General features: G+C 43.1%; 1 protein-coding gene across 1 annotated transcript; it reads left to right on the top strand.

Annotated features, from left to right (window-relative positions):
- Positions 1 to 9,326: 9,326 nt before the first annotated feature.
- Positions 9,327 to 19,278, top strand: snw1 (SNW domain containing 1). The gene is made up of 14 exons (XM_018732290.2): positions 9,327 to 9,398; positions 10,524 to 10,677; positions 11,481 to 11,642; positions 11,892 to 11,987; positions 13,819 to 13,925; positions 14,197 to 14,301; positions 14,616 to 14,685; positions 15,079 to 15,144; positions 15,258 to 15,374; positions 15,985 to 16,126; positions 17,550 to 17,652; positions 18,090 to 18,207; positions 18,290 to 18,453; positions 18,715 to 19,278. Exons 1-14 carry the CDS (start codon positions 9,385 to 9,387, stop codon positions 18,905 to 18,907), a joined length of 1,611 nt encoding a protein of 536 aa, XP_018587806.1. The 5' UTR covers positions 9,327 to 9,384; the 3' UTR covers positions 18,908 to 19,278.
- Positions 19,279 to 21,618: the final 2,340 nt, after the last annotated feature.

Here is a 21,618-nt window from a genome sequence, read left to right as displayed (position 1 = left end):
TGCCTGGACATCAGAGGAAGCAGGATGCCATGGAAACAGGGGAGGTTGATGCCCGAGGATGCAATGGAATGGGGAGAGACCTGTTGAGGAGTGCGAAAGAGAGTTACAGGCGTATTTGGCCCATGGCAGGAATCGTGCCCACTGGTCCTGGTCCCAGCTGCAGTCGCTTCGGAGGAAGCAATCCAGGTCTTGATTCAGCCGTTCCCTCTGTCCATTGACCTGAGGGTAAAACCTGGAGGTGAGGCTGATGGAGACACCAAGTTTCAGAACGTCCTCCACAGTCTGGACACGAACTGCGGTCCTCAGCCGGTCACAGTATCTTCCAGTAACCTGAACAACAAGCAGTTGTTGACATTGACATTAGTCTAACACTATGTTAAGCTCCTGTGACCTTTTTGCATAGCACTTTAAGTCATCCATATATAGGAGGTGGTTAATGAGATGATTTTGACCTTTGATCTTCTATCCATCATTATTATATGAAGCCAGGATTGTAAATAGTGGATTCATTGCAAGGCAAGAAAAGGAGAGGAGACAGGAAGTCTCCTTGAAAAATCACATCTATTGTTATTGACCATATGACCAAATGACCTAATGTTGTTTCAGGCGCTCATTAGAACCTGCCAGTTTTTCATAGCCATCTTCAGGAACTTAATCGTTGTTGGCAAGAATACACACAACTCCAGGGCCATGATTATCCATCTGTGTGGAACTTAGTGGAATGTTTTCTGATAATCAATCCAAGCCATGCTTAGATTTCTATGACCCTTGTAGGCATCGTTTAATATAGCTTTGTCAAGTAAAAGATGGTTTATGCATCCCCAAGAGTCTCTGAGACATCCTCTCTGGGACTGTGACATTTTGTGGTCAGAACAATGATAGTAAAGTTCTTCAGCCTTAATGGAGGTTAGCATCTTGTATGTTGTGAGCAGGCAAGAAATTGGACAACAGTTCTTTTGAGTTGTGACTTTTTCAAGTTAGGGGCTTCTTTCAGTGTCTTTTGCCTACCTTCATCTCTTTGGCCTACACAAGCTTTTGCAGAAAAAAAAAAAAAATCAATGCTATTAGTCTCCTCTGATGGTCTCATTTTTTGGGGGGATAGCGGGTGCTACTGGTTGCGTATCAGATATAATCTCATGGTTATCAATCAAGTGGGCTACTATTTCTTCCAGAGCAGCATCATTTTTACTGGATAGCATTGTTGGGAGGCATCAAATGATTTGAACAGGACCTGAATAGGACTGTGTGACATGGGAGGTCATGTGCAGAAAGTGGGTTGAGAAAGCACCACAGAAACGCAACAGTAAAGTGGGAGAGTAACTCATACCTATGGAAATCAGAAGAAAGTCTTGAGTCCTGGCCTTCAAGTCATAAGTAAGTCAGGTCAATGCACTTGATCAAGCAAATAGAGTCATCATTAGAAATCCATAAGTAGAACTATCATTCCATATTGCCTGTGATTAAACAATGGTACTGTTGTTTTGTTTGATGGTTTGGACTTGCATAAGACAAATTATTCTATACATTTAACTGTGAACAGAATGCAAAGGAGACCATAAAGCTACACACAAGCTACAATTTAAGTTTTATTGTGAAATTACAATTTGCATATATATAATTTCCATATCAAAACAAAGCTAGTTTGGAAAAGGGTAAATTAGACTTTGTAAGTGTTCGTGTACTCTGAATACCCTGTGTATTGTGAGAGCTTGCATTTTGTACAATAGTGCATTATATCTACTATACTGTATTGCATTTACAAAAAATTGGTCATGGTCGGGTCTGAGGGAAGCGGCGGACTCAAGTGCAGAGCGGTAATCGTGGTGGTGTCTTCGGGGAAATCCAAGAGAGGGGGTCAGAGGACGGGCAAAGGGTCTTCGAGGTGCGAACATCGTAACAGGGAGGATCCAAAAGGCGAGGTCAGTACACAGGCAAGAGGTCGATGATCAGAAAGAGGCAGTAGATCGGGGGAACAAGGGACGGGTTCGGGGAAGGCGTTCGGGAACAGGAAATGGCTGGAGAAGGTCACTAACGAGGAGGCAGATCAAGGTTCCGCATCAGCTGGTGGTCTGACGCAGCCTTTTATGCTGTAGTCTGCGTTGCGTCCCAGGTGTTCCGTGTTGGCCCGGAGGTGTGGGCGTGGCAAAATAAAGTCTGATAACATTTTGCCACTTACGTAGTTGAGTGCAGTGCAACTGCATAACCATGTGAAACAGATCTGAACACAAGCTCAACAGGTGCACTGAATGCAGGTGCAGCCAACACACTCACTGGCACATTGAACAAACAATTTCAAAAGGGTCTGCTCATCCAGGCCCAAAAAAGAAAACTGCAGACCGGTTTACTGTTGACCTTCTGCTTTCAAAATCATGGGGATTCTTGGAAGCACACGTCTAGCGGTTCCAACAAAGATTCCTATGCGTTCATTCCTTACCTCTGATCGGATGGTAAGCAGCACCAATGTCAACAAACCAGTTGATAGAGTTCAGTCCAGAGAACCAGGCTTCCAGGAATTCCCTACTTAGTCTGATCTGGACTATTACCAACTATCCATCCATCCATCTTCCTCTGCTTTTATCCGGGGCCGGGTCGCGGGGGCAGCAGTCCGAGCAGAGTCCTCCAGACCTCCCTCTCCCCGCACACCTCCTCCAGTTCCTCTGGGGGAACCCCAAGGCGTTCCCAGGCCAGCCGGGAGACATAGTCTCTCCAACGTGTCCTGGGTCTGCCCCGAGGCCTCCTCCCAGTGGGACAAGCCCGGAACACCTCCCCAGGGAGGCGTCCAGGAGGCATCCGGAACAGATGCCCGAGCCACCTCAACTGGCTCCTCTCGATGCGGAGGAGCAGCGGCTCTACTCCGAGCTCCTCCCGGGTGACTGAGCTCCTCACCCTATCCCTAAGGGTGCTCCCAGCCACTCTGCGGAGGAAACTCATTTCTGCCGCTTGTATCCGCGATCTCATTCTTTCGGTCATGATCCAGAGTTCATGACCATAGGTGAGGGTAGGAACGTAGATCGACCGGTAAATTGAGAGCTTCGCCTTACGACTCAGCTCCCTCTTCACCACAACAGACCGGTACAATGACCGCATTACTGCGGACGCCGCACCGATCCGTCTGTCGACCTGCCGCTCCATTTTTCCCTCACTCGTGAACAAGACCCCGAGATACTTAAACTCCTCCACTTGAGGGAGCAACTCCCCCCTAACCCGGAGGGGGCAATCCACCTTTTTCCGACTGAGAACCATGGCCTCGGATTTGGAGGTGCTGATTCTCATCCCCGCCGCTTCGCACTCGGCTGTAAACCTCCCCAGTGCACGCTGCAAGTCTTGACTTCATGAAGCCAACAGGACCACATTGTCCGCAAAAAGCAGAGACGAGATCTCGTGGCCACCAAAACAGACACCCTCCGTTCCCTGACTGCGCCTAGAAATTCTGTCCATAAAGATAATGAACAGAATCGGTGACAAAGGGCAGCCCTGGCGGAGTCCAACATGAACCGGGAACAGGTCTGACTTACTGCCGGCAATGCAAACCAAGCTCCTACTCCGGTCATACAGGGAACGAACAGCCCGTAGCAACGAGCCCCGAACCCCATAATCCCGAAGTACCCCCCACAGGATGCCACGGGGGACACGGTCGAATGCCTTCTCCAGGTCCACAAAACACATATGGACTGGTTGGGCAAACTCCCATGAACCCTCCAGCACCCTAGTGAGGGTATAGAGCTGGTCCAGTGTTCCACGGCCAGGGCGAAAACCGCATTGCTCCTCCTGAATCCGAGGTTCGACTATCGGTCGGATTCTCCTTTCCAGTACCCTGGCATAGACTTTCCCAGGGAGGCTAAGGAGTGTGATCCCCCTGTAGTTGGAACACAATCTCCGGTCCCCCTTCTTAAAAAGAGGGACCACCACCCCGGTCTGCCAGTCCAGAGGCACCGTTCCCGAACTCCACGCGATGCTGCAGAGGCGTGTCAGCCAAGACAGCCCCACAACATCCAGAGACTTGAGAAACTCGGGGCGGATCTCATCCACCCCCGGAGCCTTGCCACCGAGGAGTTTTTTGACTACTTCAGCAACTTCAGCCAGGGTAATGGACGAGTCCCCCTCCAAGTCCCCAGCCTCAGCTTCCTCTACGGAAGGCGTGTTGGAGGGATTGAGGAGATCCTCAAAGTACTCCTTCCACCGCCCGAGAACATCCTCAGCTGAGGTCAGCAGCGCACCACTTCCACTGTAAACAGTGTTCGTGGAACACCGCTTCCCCCCTCTGAGTCGCCGGACGGTTTGCCAGAATCTCTTTGAGGCTGACCGAAAGTCTTCCTCCATGGCCTCACCGAACTCCTCCCAAGCCCGAGTTTTTGCCGCGGCGACTGCCAGAGCCGCGCTCCGTTTGGCCCGTCGGTACCTGTCAGCTGCTTCAGGAGTCCCATGAGCCAGCCAGGCCCGATAGAACTCCTTCTTCAGCTTGACGGCATCCCTTACTTCCGGTGTCCACCACCGTGTTCGGGGATTGCCGCCGCGACAGGCGCCGGAGACCTTATGGCCGCAGCTCCGAACCGCCGCCCCGACAATGGAGGCGCGGAACATAGTCCATTCAGACTCAATGTCCCCCACCTCCCTCGGGACCTGGTTGAAGCTCTGTCGGAGGTGGGAGTTGAAGACCTCTCTGACAGGGGCCTCCGCCAAACGTTCCCAACAGACCCTCACTATGCGTTTGGGCCTGCCAGGTCTATCCAGCTTTTTCCCCCGCCATCGAATCCAACTCACCACCAGGTGGTGATCAGTTGACAGCTCAGCCCCTCTCTTCACCCGAGTGTCCAAGACATATGGCCGAAGGTCAGAAGAAACGACTACAAAGTCGATCATCAACCTCCGACCTAGGGTGTCCTGGTGCTAAGTGCACTGGTGGACACCCTTATGCATGAACATGGTGTTCGTTATGGATAAACCGCGACTAGCACAGAAATCCAATAACAACTCACCGCTCGGGTTCAGATCAGGGAGGCCGTTCCTCCCAATCACGCCCCTCCAGGTATCACTGTCGCTGCCCACGTGGGCGTTAAAGTCCCCCAGTAGAATGACAGAGTCCCCAGTGGGAGCGCTTTCCAGCACGCCCCCCAGGGACTCTAAAAAGGCCGGGTACTCTACACTGCCGCTAGGCGCATAAGCACAAACGACAGTGAGAGACCGTTCCCTGACCCGAAGGCGTAGGGAGACGACCCTCTCATTCACCGGGGTAGACTCCAACACATGGCGGCTGAACTGGGGGGCTATTAATAAGCCCACACCAGCCCGCCGCCTCTCACCTTGGGCTACGCCAGAATAGTGGAGAGTCCACCCTCGATCGAGTAGAGTGGTTCCAGAACTTAAGCTGTGAGTGGAAGTGAGCCCGACTATATCTAGACGGTATCTCTCGACTTCCCGCACCAGCTCAGGCTCCTTCCCCGCCAGTGAGGTGACATTCCAAGTCCCAAAAACCAGAGTTGGCGCCCGAGGTTTGGGTCGGCCGGGCACTCGGCCCCGACCACCGCCCAAATCACAATGCACCGGCCCCTTACGGTTTCCCCGGCAGGTGGTGAGCCCACCGAAGAGCGGCTCCACGTCATGGCTTCGGGCTGAGCCCGGCCAGGCCCCGTGGGCATAGACCTGGCCACCAGGCGCTCGCATGCGAGCCCCCCCCCCAGGCCTGGCTCCAGGGTGGGGCCCCGGTGACCCCATACCGGGCGGGGTAAACGAAAGCCTTGATTTTTCCCTCATAAGGGGTTTTCGAACCGCGCTTTGTCTCGTCTGTCATCCAGGACCTGTCTGCCATGGGAGACCCTACCAGGGGCATATAGCCCCAGACAACATAGCTCAACAACAAAATATTACCAACTAGTGTTCATGTAATCAAAGTAGCTTTATTGTTATTTCAACCATATATAGCTGGTACAGTATACAGTGAAATGAAAAAATGTTCCTCCAGGACAATGGTGCTACATAAAAAACAACACAAAGCTACCTACACAAACAAAAAACAATATTTATTTTTTATAATAATATTATGTACCTGTGCTGACAGTTTTTATTGGTCTGACCCATGTAGTGACACACTCATTAACCAACCAAACAACCAACGTCAACAACTGCTTGTTCCAAGCAGGGTCGCGGCTAGCTGGAGCCTACCCAGCAACACAGGGTGCAAGGCTGAAAGGGGAGAGAACACACCCAGGACAAGATGTCAGCCTGCTGCAAGGCACCCCAAGCAGGGCTCAAACCCCAGACCCGCCACACAGTGGGCACCGGCCAAGCCACCACACGAACACTTATTAACCAGTGAATTTTATAGATAACATTAATCTTGCCGAGGTCAGTGATGGTTTGCTTCTAGTTCAAGAGTGCAGTCAGCAATGTTATCTGGTTTGTGAGCCACCTGTATCTAATGTGAGTAGAGTAGCCGGCATGTAATTTCTAATGTAAATCAATGTAATCTGTGTCATGTGGTATCCGTTCACATTTACTCATTTAGCTGATGCTTTTCTCCAAAGCAAGAAACAAATTATTTATTTTTTTATACAGCTGGGGATCCCCCCCCCCCCCCAGTGGAGCAATTTAGGGTAAGTAACTTGCTCAAGGGTATGACAACTGGAGGCAGGATTTGAACCAAGTACATCCTGACAGATTTTTCATTGTTGCCAGGGACTTTAACCATGCGAATCTGAAATTAGTGCTGCCAAAATTCCACCAGCATGTTGATTTTGCAACCCGTGGTACAAAGACTTTAGACTTTGTTTACACAAACATTCGTGGTGCTTATAAGGCTGCACCCTGCCCCCACCTAGGCTACTCAGACCACATCACTGTTATGTTAATCCCAGCATACAGACCACTCCTGAAAAGTGCCAAACCAGTCCTGAAACAGGTGAGAACCTGGTTGGAGGGAGCCATCTCAACAATTCAGGACTGCTTTGAACACACAGAGTGGAGTATGTTCAGAAAGGCTGCTACATATCATAACACCACAGACTTGGAGAAATACAAAGAATCAGTGACTGGCTCATCAGCAAGTGTACAGATGACGTGACTTCCTTCAAGAACTTCACCACACGTGCAAACCAGAAACTGCGGATGACTGCGGAGATGCGCTCACTGCTAAAAACCCGAGACACTGCCTTCAGGTCTAGCGACAAGGCAGCCTACCACACAGCAAAGGCCAATCTGTCTCGGGTCTTCAAAGAGGCGAAGCGCAACTACGCAAGAAGAATCCACCATCAGTACCTAGCTCCAGACCACCATGTCAAGTGGCTATTTATAATAAATAAAGACAAATGAGATATGGTGCTTTGATACAATTACAGTACAATGTAGCCAGCAAAAGTAACCAGCAAGTAATAATAAAACATAACAAATCAGTTAATTTCTAAGCAATTTAGAACTAGCTAGCTATTTTTTATTTGTTAAACAAACAAACAATTGGGTGCATTTTGGGGATCTGTGGTTTGAAAAGAGGCATTGAAACAAGTATCAAAACATCACAGTGGCTAACAAACAGTTGTCTGATCTTGAGTTTATGGGTTTTTGAAGCTCAGGAGCCAAAGTAACTGATAATCTGGGGTAACTAAAAGATGCCAGTCAACCCATATAACGTCCTTGAACCAGAGAGTCTACGAGTCCTATAGAAACATGAAATAATGTACAAACTACAACCAACCCGAGAAAGACTCCTACCCAGGATTTTCAGACAATTTGGAAATCATCTGAAATAATATCCTCCTTCTGCATCATAAATCCATTGAACAAGATGGCGTTGTTGGAATAATCAGAACAAGTTTCAGAAATGTTATCAAAAGGTAGTTCACAATCAACATATTAACTGTATATATTCAAAAAACATCATATTATCCCTAACATCTTACAGAAAAGAAGGTATTCCACTGCCAAGTTCTGATTTCTTGATAACGTGACTGCCTGAGCCAAATGAAAATAGCATCAATGTGAGCAACCATTTCTGAACCACGCACTTGATAATCTTATATTAACATTAGCATACAAACTAACTTTAATGTCTTAAATTGTAGTAAGCTCTACAAATATTTTGAAAAAACATGTTACATGATGTTGTTGGTCATCAACAGGCTCCTGGGAGAGTGGTGCCAGGACAATAACCTGTCTCTCAATATCAGTAAAACTAAGGAGCTGATGATTGATTTCAGGAAACAGGATACGGCTCATGCACCCATCTACATAGGAGGGGACATTGTAGAGAGGGTCAACAGCTTCAGATTCCTAGGGGTCACTCTCACCGCCAAACTCACATGGTCTGAGCACACAGCATCAACCATCAAAAAGGCCCATCAACGTCTCCACTTCCTCAGGCGTCTGAAGAAAGCTCGGATGTCTACTACAGTCCTCACCACTTTGTGTGTGCTGTGGAGTTCGTCCTCACAGGGTGTATTACATCCTGGGGTGGCAGCTGCTCCATACAGGACAAGCCCTACACAGGGTGGTCAAAACAGCTCAAGAAATTATCAGCATACAGCTACCAGCAGTCCAGGACACCTACACCACACGCTGCCTCAGAAAGATGATGCGCATCACGAAAGATCACAGTCACCCCGCACGGACACTTTTCTCTTCCCTGCCATCTGCAAAGCGGCTCAGGTCTATTCAAACCCGCACAGCTAGGTACAGGAACAGCTTTTACCCCACTGCTGTAAGAGTATACAACACTAACCAATGTGCCACCTTTAGTAACTAGAGTTGGACTGCTCCTCCCAGGCACATTGGTAAATTATACTGCCACTTTAAGCATTCTCATTCTCTCGTTCTGAGTTCTCTGGCTTTCAACTGGTATTATTGTTATCACTATTACCATTATTTATTGCTATTGCTGTTGCACTACTCACTGTCATTGTCATTGTTCTGTTTGTGCAGTATTTCTATGTCTGTCTTTGTCCATAGTCTGTGGAAAAGCATTCAGTAAGAATTTCATGATACTTGTACGTGGTACTTGTACCTATGACAATAAACTAAACTTGAACTTGAACTAACGCGCGGATCGATCTGGAGAGATGAAATTAATAACTGAACTCAGTAACGGCTGCATTCATGAAATCACAAGATGTCGAATTAATTATCTTCAACTAAAAAGCCTGTTTTGACGTCACTTATTGTATATAACCTTGTATATACTCTGCAACACTTCCCACATACTGTACAAGTAGTTTTCGTGTGTGTGTGTGTGTGTGTGTGTGTGTGTGTGTGTGTGTGTGTGTGTGTGTGTGTTACCGCGGGAAAACATGCTGGGGGGCGCCCGCTCGGAGGAAGTGATGTTACATAGAAACGGTCATTTCCGTACAATTACGGAAATTACGTTGTGACGTCAGATGCCAGAGGACGGAAAGAAGGAAGATGGCGCTCACTAAGTACGTTCGATGTTTATAAATGCCTTTTCTGTGTAAAAGAAAACTAGGTATTAAACGTAAATGTGCGATCCGTTTAATTCCACTGTCTCGTTTGTGCGAGTTAAGTTATAAATACACAGTTTTATTTGCTTTCTTTAGAAAAATAACTGCGCACCCGATCTGGTAGGCGCTCGTGCTTTCGATGCTAATAGCTATCAGTAGCACACGGCTCGTTGGCGTTTTTTTTTTTTCTTTTAAAGCATCGTGCCCCACATAATACAACAAGATTTTTCTAACTAAATAAGGTTCAGCGAACCAGTCTTCTGGATTAGTCACTCTTCGAAGCAACTGACAAAGCAAATGCTTAATATTCGAGGAATATATGTTTTTATATAAAAAAAAAACCCGTGAGTTGCACCTCAGTACGTCTCTTGACGTTGAAAACCATTGCTTACGTTATTATTCGTTTAAGCACGTTAAGAACTGAAGACTTTTAGTTTTAATCTAATTATTATTTATCTTTTTAAGTGATCTTCCTGCTGCTGTTCTGAAGGCTGCCACACAAACTTTCATTCAATTAATCATTCTGCAACAATGACAATGATGAAGTATCTTTTCTTAATTGAAGCCATTGTGGATTTCTTCTCATCTCAAATTATTCCCATATAGACAGAACTGCGTTCCCATTTTAGCTCTTTTTTGTTTTTGTGAAAGCTGTCTTCAATGTTTACAGTGATTTAATCCCTTTAAGAGAGCGGGGGCATATTTCTTTATCAGAAGGAAACGTAACTTGTTCAACATATTATTACAACAGGAGAAATAGCCACCTCATGATGACAAGGCCACAGCCATAAAAACTACATCATTTTCCTCAGTTATAGGACATTTTGCTTTAGGTAATTAGCTTAGTGGTTGAAATGCTTTATGAATCATTGTGGGAACATTTCTTAAGGTGGTATGTCTTTGTACCATTGAGGGAGGAAACCAGAGCACCTGAAGGAAAGCTATGCGAACATGGGGAGAACGTGCGGACTCTGCACAGAATGAGCAGGCGTTGAAATAGTGTCCTCTTGACATCGTCCAGCATCTCTTGTGCTATTGTGTTTGCCAATGTATACGCTTGTCATTGAAATTGCTTTTTTGCAGCTTTCTTCCAGCACCTACGCAGCTCTCTCAGGACCAGCTGGAAGCTGAGGAGAAGGCCCGATCACAGAAGTCCCAGTCTACAGCCCTGGTATCCTCTCGCAGGGAGCCACCCCCTTATGGTTACAGAAAATCTTGGGTTCCCAGGACACTAGAGGTATGGAATTGTGTATTTACTTGTCATATAAGGACAGCTGATGATATAGTGGTTAGAGCTGCTGTGTTTGTACCCAGCTGTATAAATGAATAAATAATTGTATGTAGCTTAACACTGTAAGTCACTTTGGCAAAAAGCATTATTACTAAATGAGTAAATGTTTAAAGTGTCTCTAATGATCTGTTGGATAATTTTTTTTATTATGTGGTCATACAATGTTTTAGTCTACAACAAGTGTCTATGCAAGGGATATTCCAAAAAAACATCCATTGTTCGTGTTAGATTATATAATACATTATATCATACTGTTATATGCTTTCAAGCTTTCACTTAGCTTGCAAACTGAATTGGAACTGGAAATCTGTTCAGAGCTTGTTCATCCACTGTATGACTATCTGTAAAAATATTATAATACTGCTAAATCCCTAATTTATGTACAGGTTAGGTTCATAAAAACTTTTAAAGAAATATTTTTCTAAAATTTTGAAGTAATACTGACCATGTCATTTGCCATTAAGAATACAGTAAAACTGACCAATGCATTATGAAATTGTTGTGAGAAGCAGCCTCTCCTCTTCTGGAGTGCATTTCACTGCTATCTGATGATGGAAAACAGAAGTGTGTGCTATTAAATGCTATTAAAAATAAATACGTTAACTGGAGTGCCATTTCTTTTTTTAAACATGTATCAGCTTTTCATGAAAATAAAAATATGCCATGCAAACACCTAATACCTTCTGAGCTGTGTATATACATCAGTAGACTCATGTGTGATGAAGGAACCCCTCTGTGTTGCTGTTCAGGATTTTGGAGATGGCGGTGCCTTTCCTGAGATCCATGTGGCCCAGTTCCCTCTGGAGATGGGAAGGAAGAAGAAGACTTCCAATGCTCTTGCTGTTCAAGTGGATGCTGAAGGAAAAATTAAATATGACGCCATTGCTCGCCAAGGGCAGTCAAAGGACAAGGTACCAGTGTTTCTGAACTTCTGTTCAAACTGAAAGCACTTCGGTGTGGATCTTGTATGTCTTATGGAGAGTTAATATGAATGTGCGTCTAGGCCAAGTCATGTGAAAGGAAGTCTGTATGGCTGTGTTGAAATTGTTTATGTAAAGGCAGTTTCTAAAGAGAAGTGCATCATTCATGTTTGGATTGGATTTTATTTACGGACAGCATTTGAATCTATTGCCATCTAGTTATGTTAGTAATATTTTCAGGTCATATTCAGCAAGTACACAGACCTCCTTCCAAAGGAAATCCTGAATGATGATGCTCCAGATCTACAGAGGCCAGATGAAGAACTTGTCAAAGAGGTGAGTTTTGTTTACATTTGAACTGCTGCTCTATTTTATTGCACATTTTGTTTTTGCTGTTATTTAGCCTGACTTTTTTACCTGTTACTCCAAGAAGAATCCTCTGTAAAAGTAAATTGAATTGACTAAGTTTTGCACAGATAACAGAATAATAAAAAAAACAGAAGGTGGTATAAAGAACTAACCAAATAAGGCATACTGGAAGCCAGGGAGAATAAAATTTGAAAAAAACAACCAGGAAAAATGGGAGAAAAACAAGCATCTGAGGGTCCAAGTATTAGCGGCTGCCTGTCGCTCCTGGGCATTCTGTTGGGTAACAGAGGATGAGTCTAGGTAGTGTGTATCACTAAAAAGGCCAGCTTGTCAAGCTAACCAATAAGTGGCATCTCCAAAGAAAGTCATAGTCCAGTCTTAAGGCTGCTGGTGTTGTGGGTGTCATAGGGCATTGTTCAGGTCTAAACATGAAGTAGCTTATGTGATGACAGTTGAGCCTGGTGGTCCCAAGGATGCCGTAATACAACAGCAAAAAATTTAAAGAGAGAAGACAACTGTGAATGCAACAGTGGTCGAGGGGACAGTCACATAATGTGTGACATAAAAAAGGGGAAAGGTACGGGATAATACGCTAACCACTTGCTAAATGCCTGAAAGAAATTGGACTTTACACTTGATTTGAAAATGGAACGTACAGTGTTTAACACACTAGTCAGCTTAAATATCAAAAACCATGTCAAAAATTAAATTACACCACAACTTTTGGATAATGATGATATTCAAGTCTTTCATTCACAGACACCAGCAGTTAAGTATGGGTTACTTATGGCTCACTCAGCTCAATGTTCTTGTTTAGGACCTTGAAGAGAAACAAGTTTCACCTCCTTTTCTGTGCCAAGGCTATTCCTAAGTTTTGACTCTTAAGTCTATATGTGCTAAAGAGACACTACGCTTGCAGAGGATCCACTGGCAGAAAGAAACTGGTTGACAGCAGCCATGGATTTTGCATCAGTGACATCAATTTTAACAATTAAAATTTTACAATTCTGGCTGCTGAATTTTGGACCAATTGAAGGGAGGTGATGTAAGCTTGCTGATTCATAGGCATAAGAAAACTTCTGGCTCTCTGATTTGGACTGAAAACACTTTAATGTGGCTGCAGGTACCAGGTCTTCGTAACAAAGTTTAAATGATGGCTCTAGTTGAAAGACAAGAATAAGGTTCGAGTAAGACAGTATACCACTGGGTATTTTAGGTCCCAGAACCAAGATAGCCATTTTTTTTGGATGAAAATTTCAGTGAAATATTTGACCTCTGTCTAGGCCATGATGTCAAGATGAGATAGGTTCTTACTGCAAGCTTGTCTGGTGGTTTCATTGACAGGTAGAGCTGCATGTAATCTCAATAGGATTGGAAACATCTTGTTTTTAATATTGCCTGATGGCAGCATATATAACATGAAGAGCAGCAGACGCAGGACCAAGTTTTGAGGTATTGTGTATTTGACTAGAGGTAGTGAAGGCAGAAAGGAGTTGTCATCTTACATGTGCTGAAGTATAGAAAAAAAACACTTGAGGACAGTATCAGAAAGCCCCAATCACATCTCTAACCTCTGTTAAAGTATTCTATTATTTGTAATGTCAAAGGCTAAATTGAGATCCAGGAGGATGAGAACTGTTAGATGGCCTGTTGTTGGTGACTCTGACCAGTAACCCTTTACATTTCTGTTGACCACTACTGACGCATACTGCTTGTACATTTAATGTAACATGGTACTTTGAGGTCCTTTTAGAAGGTTCGTGCCACACATGCTCAAATGGGGTTGTGTTTTGTGCAGCTTACAGAGAAGACTCGAGCAGCTCTAGACAAACAGGTGTCCCAGAAGATTGCGGCTGCCATGCCTGTGAGAGCAGCAGACAAGCAGGCTCCGGCACAGTACATCAGGTTAAAAGTGTTGCCTTAGTTTAGGCTTTACTCTGCATATTGTTTGTTAATTTGGCTTGTGTTTAAGTCCTCTCTAAATTTTTTTCAAGAAAAATGGCTTGCCACTTTATAATTTTAAATGTCTTCAAAAATACCAAAGTTGGCTTTCTCTTTTTTTTTTTTTTTGTTTTATATTTTTTCTAATGCTCCTTTGGCAAAAAATTTTATATAGCTTTATGGATTTAGCTCTTTTAGGCTTGAAGGTACTGGTTTGAGCTGGTTTTTATTTCAGGTACACCCCATCGCAGCAAGGAGTTGCTTTCAACTCAGGTGCTAAACAGAGGGTTATTCGTATGGTCGAAATGCAGAAGGACCCCATGGAACCGCCACGTTTCAAGTATGTGTATCTGAAATTCCCCTTCCTGTTAATATGCAGGATATTGTTCCTCGTAGTGGAAATATAGCAATTTAAAATGTGGTGATAATTTCTGCAATTTTTTTTGTGTTAAATATTGCTCAGTCTTTGTACGTTATTTCGGCTTATTTTCTTGAACTGCTTGTAATGGTTTGGATTTTAAATGGACAACATTAGTCTTTGTACCTAAGGAAAAACTGTTTTATTTCCTTTAATAATAGCTTGTAGCAGTTGCTGATTTCAGTTAGTTTTTGAAACTGACTGGAATTCTAAATGCATAAATGTTTATCTTATAGGATCAACAAGAAGATTCCACGAGGGCCCCCTTCCCCTCCAGCTCCAGTCATGCATTCCCCCAGCAGGAAGGTACAGCCCTGTATGATTCAAGCGGGGTGCAACAAATTTCTTCTAAGGATTATAAATGTGTAACATGCTGTGCTGCTGGAATTTAATTCATTTGTTTTATCTCATTCAGTGAGTGCTGTCGGTGTGTATTGAGTGATGTAAAGTTATTTTATTCTGCATTGATTTATGGAATATTATCTCTTCGCCCATTGTTAATTGCATTTCCAGTTAACAACTGCAGTCTTCCAGAATCCATCTAGGATTCAGTCCCTAATCAGATGCAATTATAGATTATTGAATGAGTTTAAAACTGTACGGTTTCTTTTTCTCTTGCCAAAAATACGTATTAAGTACAAATATTGTTTAACCAATAGAGAGCCCCAAGTATTACTATCAAAATGCTTTTCTTTTTAGATGACTGTAAAAGAACAGCAGGAATGGAAGATCCCACCATGCATTTCAAACTGGAAAAATGCAAAGGTAAAGACACCTCAAGACTGAAACACTGTCTTTATTAGGATTAAAAGGTTACAATTTACATGAGTTGAAGGAACTGAGCTGAAACAATAACCACTCTTTTTACACTTTTCTAGGGTTACACCATTCCATTAGACAAGCGTTTAGCTGCTGATGGCCGGGGTTTGCAGACGGTTCACATCAATGAGAACTTTGCTAAACTGGCTGAGGCCCTCTACATTGCAGACAGAAAGGTAAATACTAATAGCACGTTTGGCTAGCAGTCTTGCCTACGACAGCTCACAGAACCTTGAGGGTGTTCAGGACGGTTAGGGTGTAGCACAGTGGTACTGCAGACTGTGTCTCTGTCTGGGTGGTGTGAGAGGATGTGGTTTCAGTCTCTGTGGATTGTTCATGTTCTCGCTGTTGTTTGCGCAAGCTTCCTCCGACAGTCCAACAGTGAATTGGTGACTCTAAATTTTCCACAGTGTGTTACATTATTTTGTAGGTGAGTGGCTGACTGTAGGTAGTGTTCTGTGGTGTATCTAGCACTATAAGGCACCTTATGTTAAACTGTGTTAGCTAAATACTGTTACACTGCTTTGGAGAAAAATCTGCTAAATGTAAGATGTGCTAGGTGGTGTGTTAATACTGACACAAAAATACTCATTCACAGAGTACTGCAGGCTTTTGGCTGTATAAATTGTCATAAGGCTGGAATTATTTCCTGTGGAAGTCACTAATTGAATTTTGAACTCAGTGGTGATGGAAAGTTAAGTGCAGTTAAATTTTCAGCCCGATGTTCCAAGGAATTTTCAGAAAGATAATCATTGGACTTCACCCCACATTTTTACCTTTGTGCAGGCCCGCGAAGCGGTAGAGATGCGTGCGCAGGTGGAGAAAAAGATGGCACAGAAGGAGAAGGAGAAGAAGGAGGAGAAGCTCAGAGAGCTGGCCCAGATGGCTCGAGATCGGAGAGCTGGCATCAAAGGTCATGGAGACAAAGGTCAGTCAAACTCAGGTTGTTCTTGCTGTCACTTCGGCTGTTTGCATGTGCAGCATCTCTGCCCAGAGGGTCTTTGTGTGCTAATACATTTAGTTATGGCTGAGCTCCTAATCATAACAATCTTAACAACTGACATGATTTGAGAGATTTTGGTAGATGAGTTCTTTGCTAGAGACTTTAAAATCTTTTTTTTTTTTTTTGCTGTCATAAGGAGACATTGACATGATCTTAATCTGAATCATGTACCATCTAGATCAGTGTTTTGTAATGATTAATCTGGTTGGGGCAGAGAGTAGGTTAAATTTTTATAGTGTGCTTCTTACAGGGAAAGAGCGCTGAACGAAAAATCAAGAGGCAGGACAATAAGTTAGATATACATTAAATTATTACAAAAACTATACTGGATAGTAAAGCTATTTAGTATTTATATGAACTGTGCAAATTTTTGGCCAGAAACAGCTTTTTTTCTGGAGATATGCTTTTTAATTTTCACATTCACAATCTGCAAAAGGACTGGATAAAAATTAAAGAAATTAATTAAAATATTATATTTTTCTGTGTCGATGACACAAACTTGTTTGATAATTGTTCATTCAGTATCTGGGCGTTCATATTATAAAAGCTGTTTATATGATTTTAATCCGGAGTTTCCAGCTATGGGCTGCATCTGGCCTATCTCATGGAATTTAAAATTATTAGTATTAGCATAGCATAATTACACATCTGAGAATAACACAACATAGCACCTTGCATAAATCAAGTAAATAGTATTGGATTTCATGGTAACAGTTATGCCTATTTTAGTTGTGAATTAGGTTCAGTATAATCATTGTTATTGGTTGAGACTGTCACTGTCAGGAAGTAGGAACTATGTTCAGTAGTTTGTTTTTTCACAGAAGAATCAGTGTCCACATTTGCAGATTGAAACACCTAATAAGCAATGAATGAAATACCTGTTTTGAATTAAAATTACCATATTGCCAAAAAGGTTGCCATACTGAATAACAATAAAAGGGTATATATTTTCATAAGCTATTGTAGTGTTTTTTTTGTTTTACTAGACACAGTTACTTGAAGGAAGCGTTTACTGTCCTTCATATTCAAAGTGGCAAAATATCATTCTTGCATTATAAGCTTCTGTCTGCCTGTAACACCCACTAAAAGGGGAGCTATATGGTGCATATTTCTGAGTGGTATTGCTAACACTTTAGCAGCAGGAACCTGAAATCATATTGGTGGTTCATGACCAGACTTAGACCAGGGTGATGATGTCAGGTTTTGCAAGCTGACTAATAGTAATTATGTGAACACTGAGAGTTAACAAAGGCACCTAGTTTCTATTCTCAGCCTCATTTAAGTGGCAGGGGCATCACGGGTTGATGCAGTCTGACACCTCCCCCACCCTGCTTCCGGCTTCTTCCAGGTGCAGAGGATGGAGAGTTGAGGGAGCGTGATGAGATCCGACATGAACGGAGGAAAGAGAGACAGCATGACAGGAACATTTCCCGTGCTGCCCCCGACAAAAGGTACAGGTATTTTTAACAACACTGCCAGTTGATTGTATCCAAAACTAATCTCAGCTGCTACGTAGAGAGTATGTTTGTGTTTTTGTTCTCTAGTCTACCTTCACCCTCAGTTTTTCATAGGGGTAAAACCCTAATCCAAGTGTCTTGCTTGTTTGGGTTGCACAAAAGTATGTATAATCAGTCTGATTGAATTTTCCAAATATTTCATTATTTCTGGCTAATACATCGGCACATATTATACTCACCTTAACAAAATTTGGAATCTGTTAATACTTGCTGTATTGCCTCAACTGTCATATGAAATTGGTTATTTTTTCTGTTTACCATAGTGTGCCACTGTCCTAGTTATGAGTGGCATCACAAGAGCATATTTAGATTTCAGTTTGAGGTTTGTGCACATAAACATAAACCTCACTCTTGTACTTGAACTGATGTAGGTCAAAGCTGCAGCGGGACCAGGATCGAGACATAACTGAACTCATAGCTCTGGGTCAGCCCAATCCACGTCCCTCAAGTGAGGCCCAGTATGACCAGCGCCTCTTCAACCAGAGCAAGGTACAGCAGCCTCTACTGGTTAAAACAGTATAGAAGTTAAATTGGTTAATGGCACATTGACACTGTCTTTGCACATCCACAGGGCATGGATAGTGGCTTTGCTGGCGGGGAGGATGAAATTTACAACGTATATGATCAGCCATTCAGGAGTGGCAGGGACATGGCCCAGAGCATCTATAGACCCAGCAAGAATACAGATAAAGATATGTATGGTGATGATCTGGACACATTAATTCAGAGCACCAGGTAAAGTATTTATAAATGGCCATTTCTGATTTAGCAAGTAGGGTCTCAGTCTTGGTTCTAAAGCCTGTATGTTTCCAAGTATCGTTTTTCTTGCAGTTGAGCTAAAAATCTGAGATGCGTTAAAATGAACAGCTGTTAGTGCAATACTGTTTTAGCTAGGCTACACAATTTTAAATTTATAATGTCAGGGAAATTGTTGCTCTGCCTTATTCCATATGGTTTTTTTTTTTTTTTGGGGGGGTCTTTTCTGTCCTACCTCAGGTTTGTACCCGACCGTGAGTTTTCTGGTGGTGAGCATGGGCCACGCAGGGATGGACCAGTTCAGTTTGAAGAGGATCCTTTCGGACTGGACAAGTTCTTGGAGGAAGCCAAGCAGCATGGAGGGACTAAAAGACCATCCACTAGTGGGCGTTCAAAGGATTATGACCACGATAAGAAGCGGAGGAAGGAATAAGCAGCCCACCCTAAAATGTTCAGATTGTAGTTGGGGCAGATCTTAGGTCCTCCCGTATTGTCTGTAAATAAGACTAGTGATGGATATTAAGGAATTTTTTCATTCAGCTGAACCATATAACATTGATTCAGTGCCCTTTATCTGCAGTCTATGTTCTCTAGTTTTTAAAAAAATTTCCACTTGTTTTCCCATATTTTCCAAACGTGAAGTTTTCTTGTCATATTAATACTTCCTTTGACTAGTAAATTTTGTCTTAATTTTTTTAGTCATTCTCAGATGTGTAGTATTACTGTTCACCTGAAACTAACAAGTGACATCAAGCTTCTGTAAACCTCTTGTACAGATATGCCACTTAATAAAATTCATATGCTGAAGGTTACATTTATGTAATGGATTCTTTATCATAACAGAAGCAGCAGTAGCATAGTCGTTAGGGCCGCTGCTTTGTACTGGAAGACCCAGCTTCAACTCTCCTCCTGCTTGTAGCATTCTTGAGAAGGGTACTTAGCCTCCATTGTTCCAGTAAAAATTGCCCCACTGCATAAATCAAAATTTGGAGTAGTTTACAGTACAAACTTAGCAAATTTTTTCCGAAGTGAAATGAATAAATGAATAATGAATGGATAATTTTGATAGAGGAAAAACAAAGGTCTTAGTGTCTGCTTTCCAAAGTTTGCACATTAAAGATTATAAAGTTTAACTTACGAATACAAAGTTGCATCTACAGCGCAACTAAAATGGGATAATCCTGGACCTTTATTAGTCAAAAATTAAGATTAAAAACATTGTTAATCCCAAAGGAAGTTGCCCTGGGCTACAGGAGTATACATAAACCAAAGTAGTGACAGAAAATACACTGGGTTCTCAACACAATTTGGACCTGAACTCTTGCTTGTAACAATTCATAAAAAAAACCACTCTCAACTAACAAACTAATAATATAGATGTAACTCAAATTATTTTTGAGTTCTATAAATGGCTCAGATGTCTTGCTGTAAGACTGCTTATTCCATTATCATTAACTGCTCTTACTATGCAAGGCTGCTGTGCTCCACTTTGTCTTGGAAACATGGGAAGCTAGGTATAGATGAAATGCCGGTCTTTAACGGACTTTTTTTATTGAAACAACTTTAAACTTATTGGAAATGTCATCTCTACAACCTCCCATTCAGCGTGGACAGATTCATTACATAAGCATGTTTCCATGTTACATAAGCATTTTGCTACCGTGCATTATCTATACAATCAAAAGTACAAAATTTATTAATTGGGCAGGTGCTATAAATATCTCTAATATAGCTATAATAAAAATACACAAAGATTCATAACATCTTTAGCGTAGTCATTAAAATTGATCTCTCAAGCACATGTGTGGTGTAAATGTTCATGCACCATAACTTTATGATCATGTCCAGATATGCCTTTACCCAGTTCCTATTCCTGTATTGTATGTAAATGTTTGTGTACCTTTAAAACAAAATTTTTTTAAAAAATTGTAGGAAGGTGATCAGGAATCATCTACTGAGATTTATGCACCTACTCGTGCGATGAACATCGGTGCATAAAGTGGACAGAAACAAAGTTTAAGAATTGCCTGTCCGCAACTATGTCTCTCTTTCTCCTAATGTAATGCAAACACACGCACCAGCTGAAGCCGCTTGTCCCAAGCAGGGTCACGGCAAGCCGGAGCCTAACCCAGCAACACAGGGCACAAAGCTGGAGGGGGGAGGGGACACACCCAGAATGGGACACCAGCCCGTCACAAGGCACCCCAAGCAGGACTCGAACCCTAGATCCACCAGAGAGCAGGACCCAGCCAAACCCATTGCACCACCGCGCCCCCTAATGTAATGCACAAATTGCATTTCCCTGAGATGTACGTTGCTTTGGAGAAAAAGCATGTGCTAAATGAATAAATGTAAATGTAATTAAAATGTAAAATGACAAAAATAGTCTTTTTATTGGTATTCAGTTACTGTCTATAATATCTTTCATTGTGCTAAGCATGTAGACTCTAAGCATGACGTCACGAACAAAGATTAGGAAGGTAGTATCCATGTCTGTTGCAGGCACGCTGGTAAACTGATGAGGCCAATGTGGGAGACAGGCAGAGTTTGCCACAGCGGCTGCATGGGAAGGACTGGTTTATGGTCGGTGCTGAAGGAATAGGGTTCTTTAGCTTTTTTTCTCCTCGCGCTGCAGTTTATTTTAAACTTTGCAGAGGCCTGCTGGACTGTCAGCCGCCACAAGTCTCTTCTCGGCGGCCTGGGATGTCCACTGATGGGAGATCTATACCGCAGAACACGAGGGACTTCAGAGTGTCCTTGTATCGCTTCCGTGATGCCCCCTTGTTCACGATAACCTGTGGAGAATTCGCCATAGAGTAGAATTTAGGCAGGCGATGGTCATCCATCCTGGAGATACCATTATCATTTATATGTGACGCCTCAATGTTAGTCTAAAATTACGAATTACCCGTCGTTGTAGAGCAATTTTTTGGTAAGTACAAAGGAAAGGCTACGCCGACGGCGATCGAACCTGTAACGTGGGTCCGAAGGCAGTAGCGATAACCACTACGCTACCGATTGTCCCATATAAGTATTAAGTACAGTATCTATATCTTTGGTACAGTATACCGTTGGCGTATGAATCGTTCATGTGAACTTTTATTGTAATGTTTACCCTTAACCTCGCACACGTGACCGACATCC

Source organism: Scleropages formosus, chromosome 1, assembly GCF_900964775.1.
Source record: "Scleropages formosus chromosome 1, fSclFor1.1, whole genome shotgun sequence".
Lineage (NCBI taxonomy): Eukaryota > Metazoa > Chordata > Actinopteri > Osteoglossiformes > Osteoglossidae > Scleropages > Scleropages formosus.
This window is presented reverse-complemented; position numbering and strand designations above follow the sequence as displayed.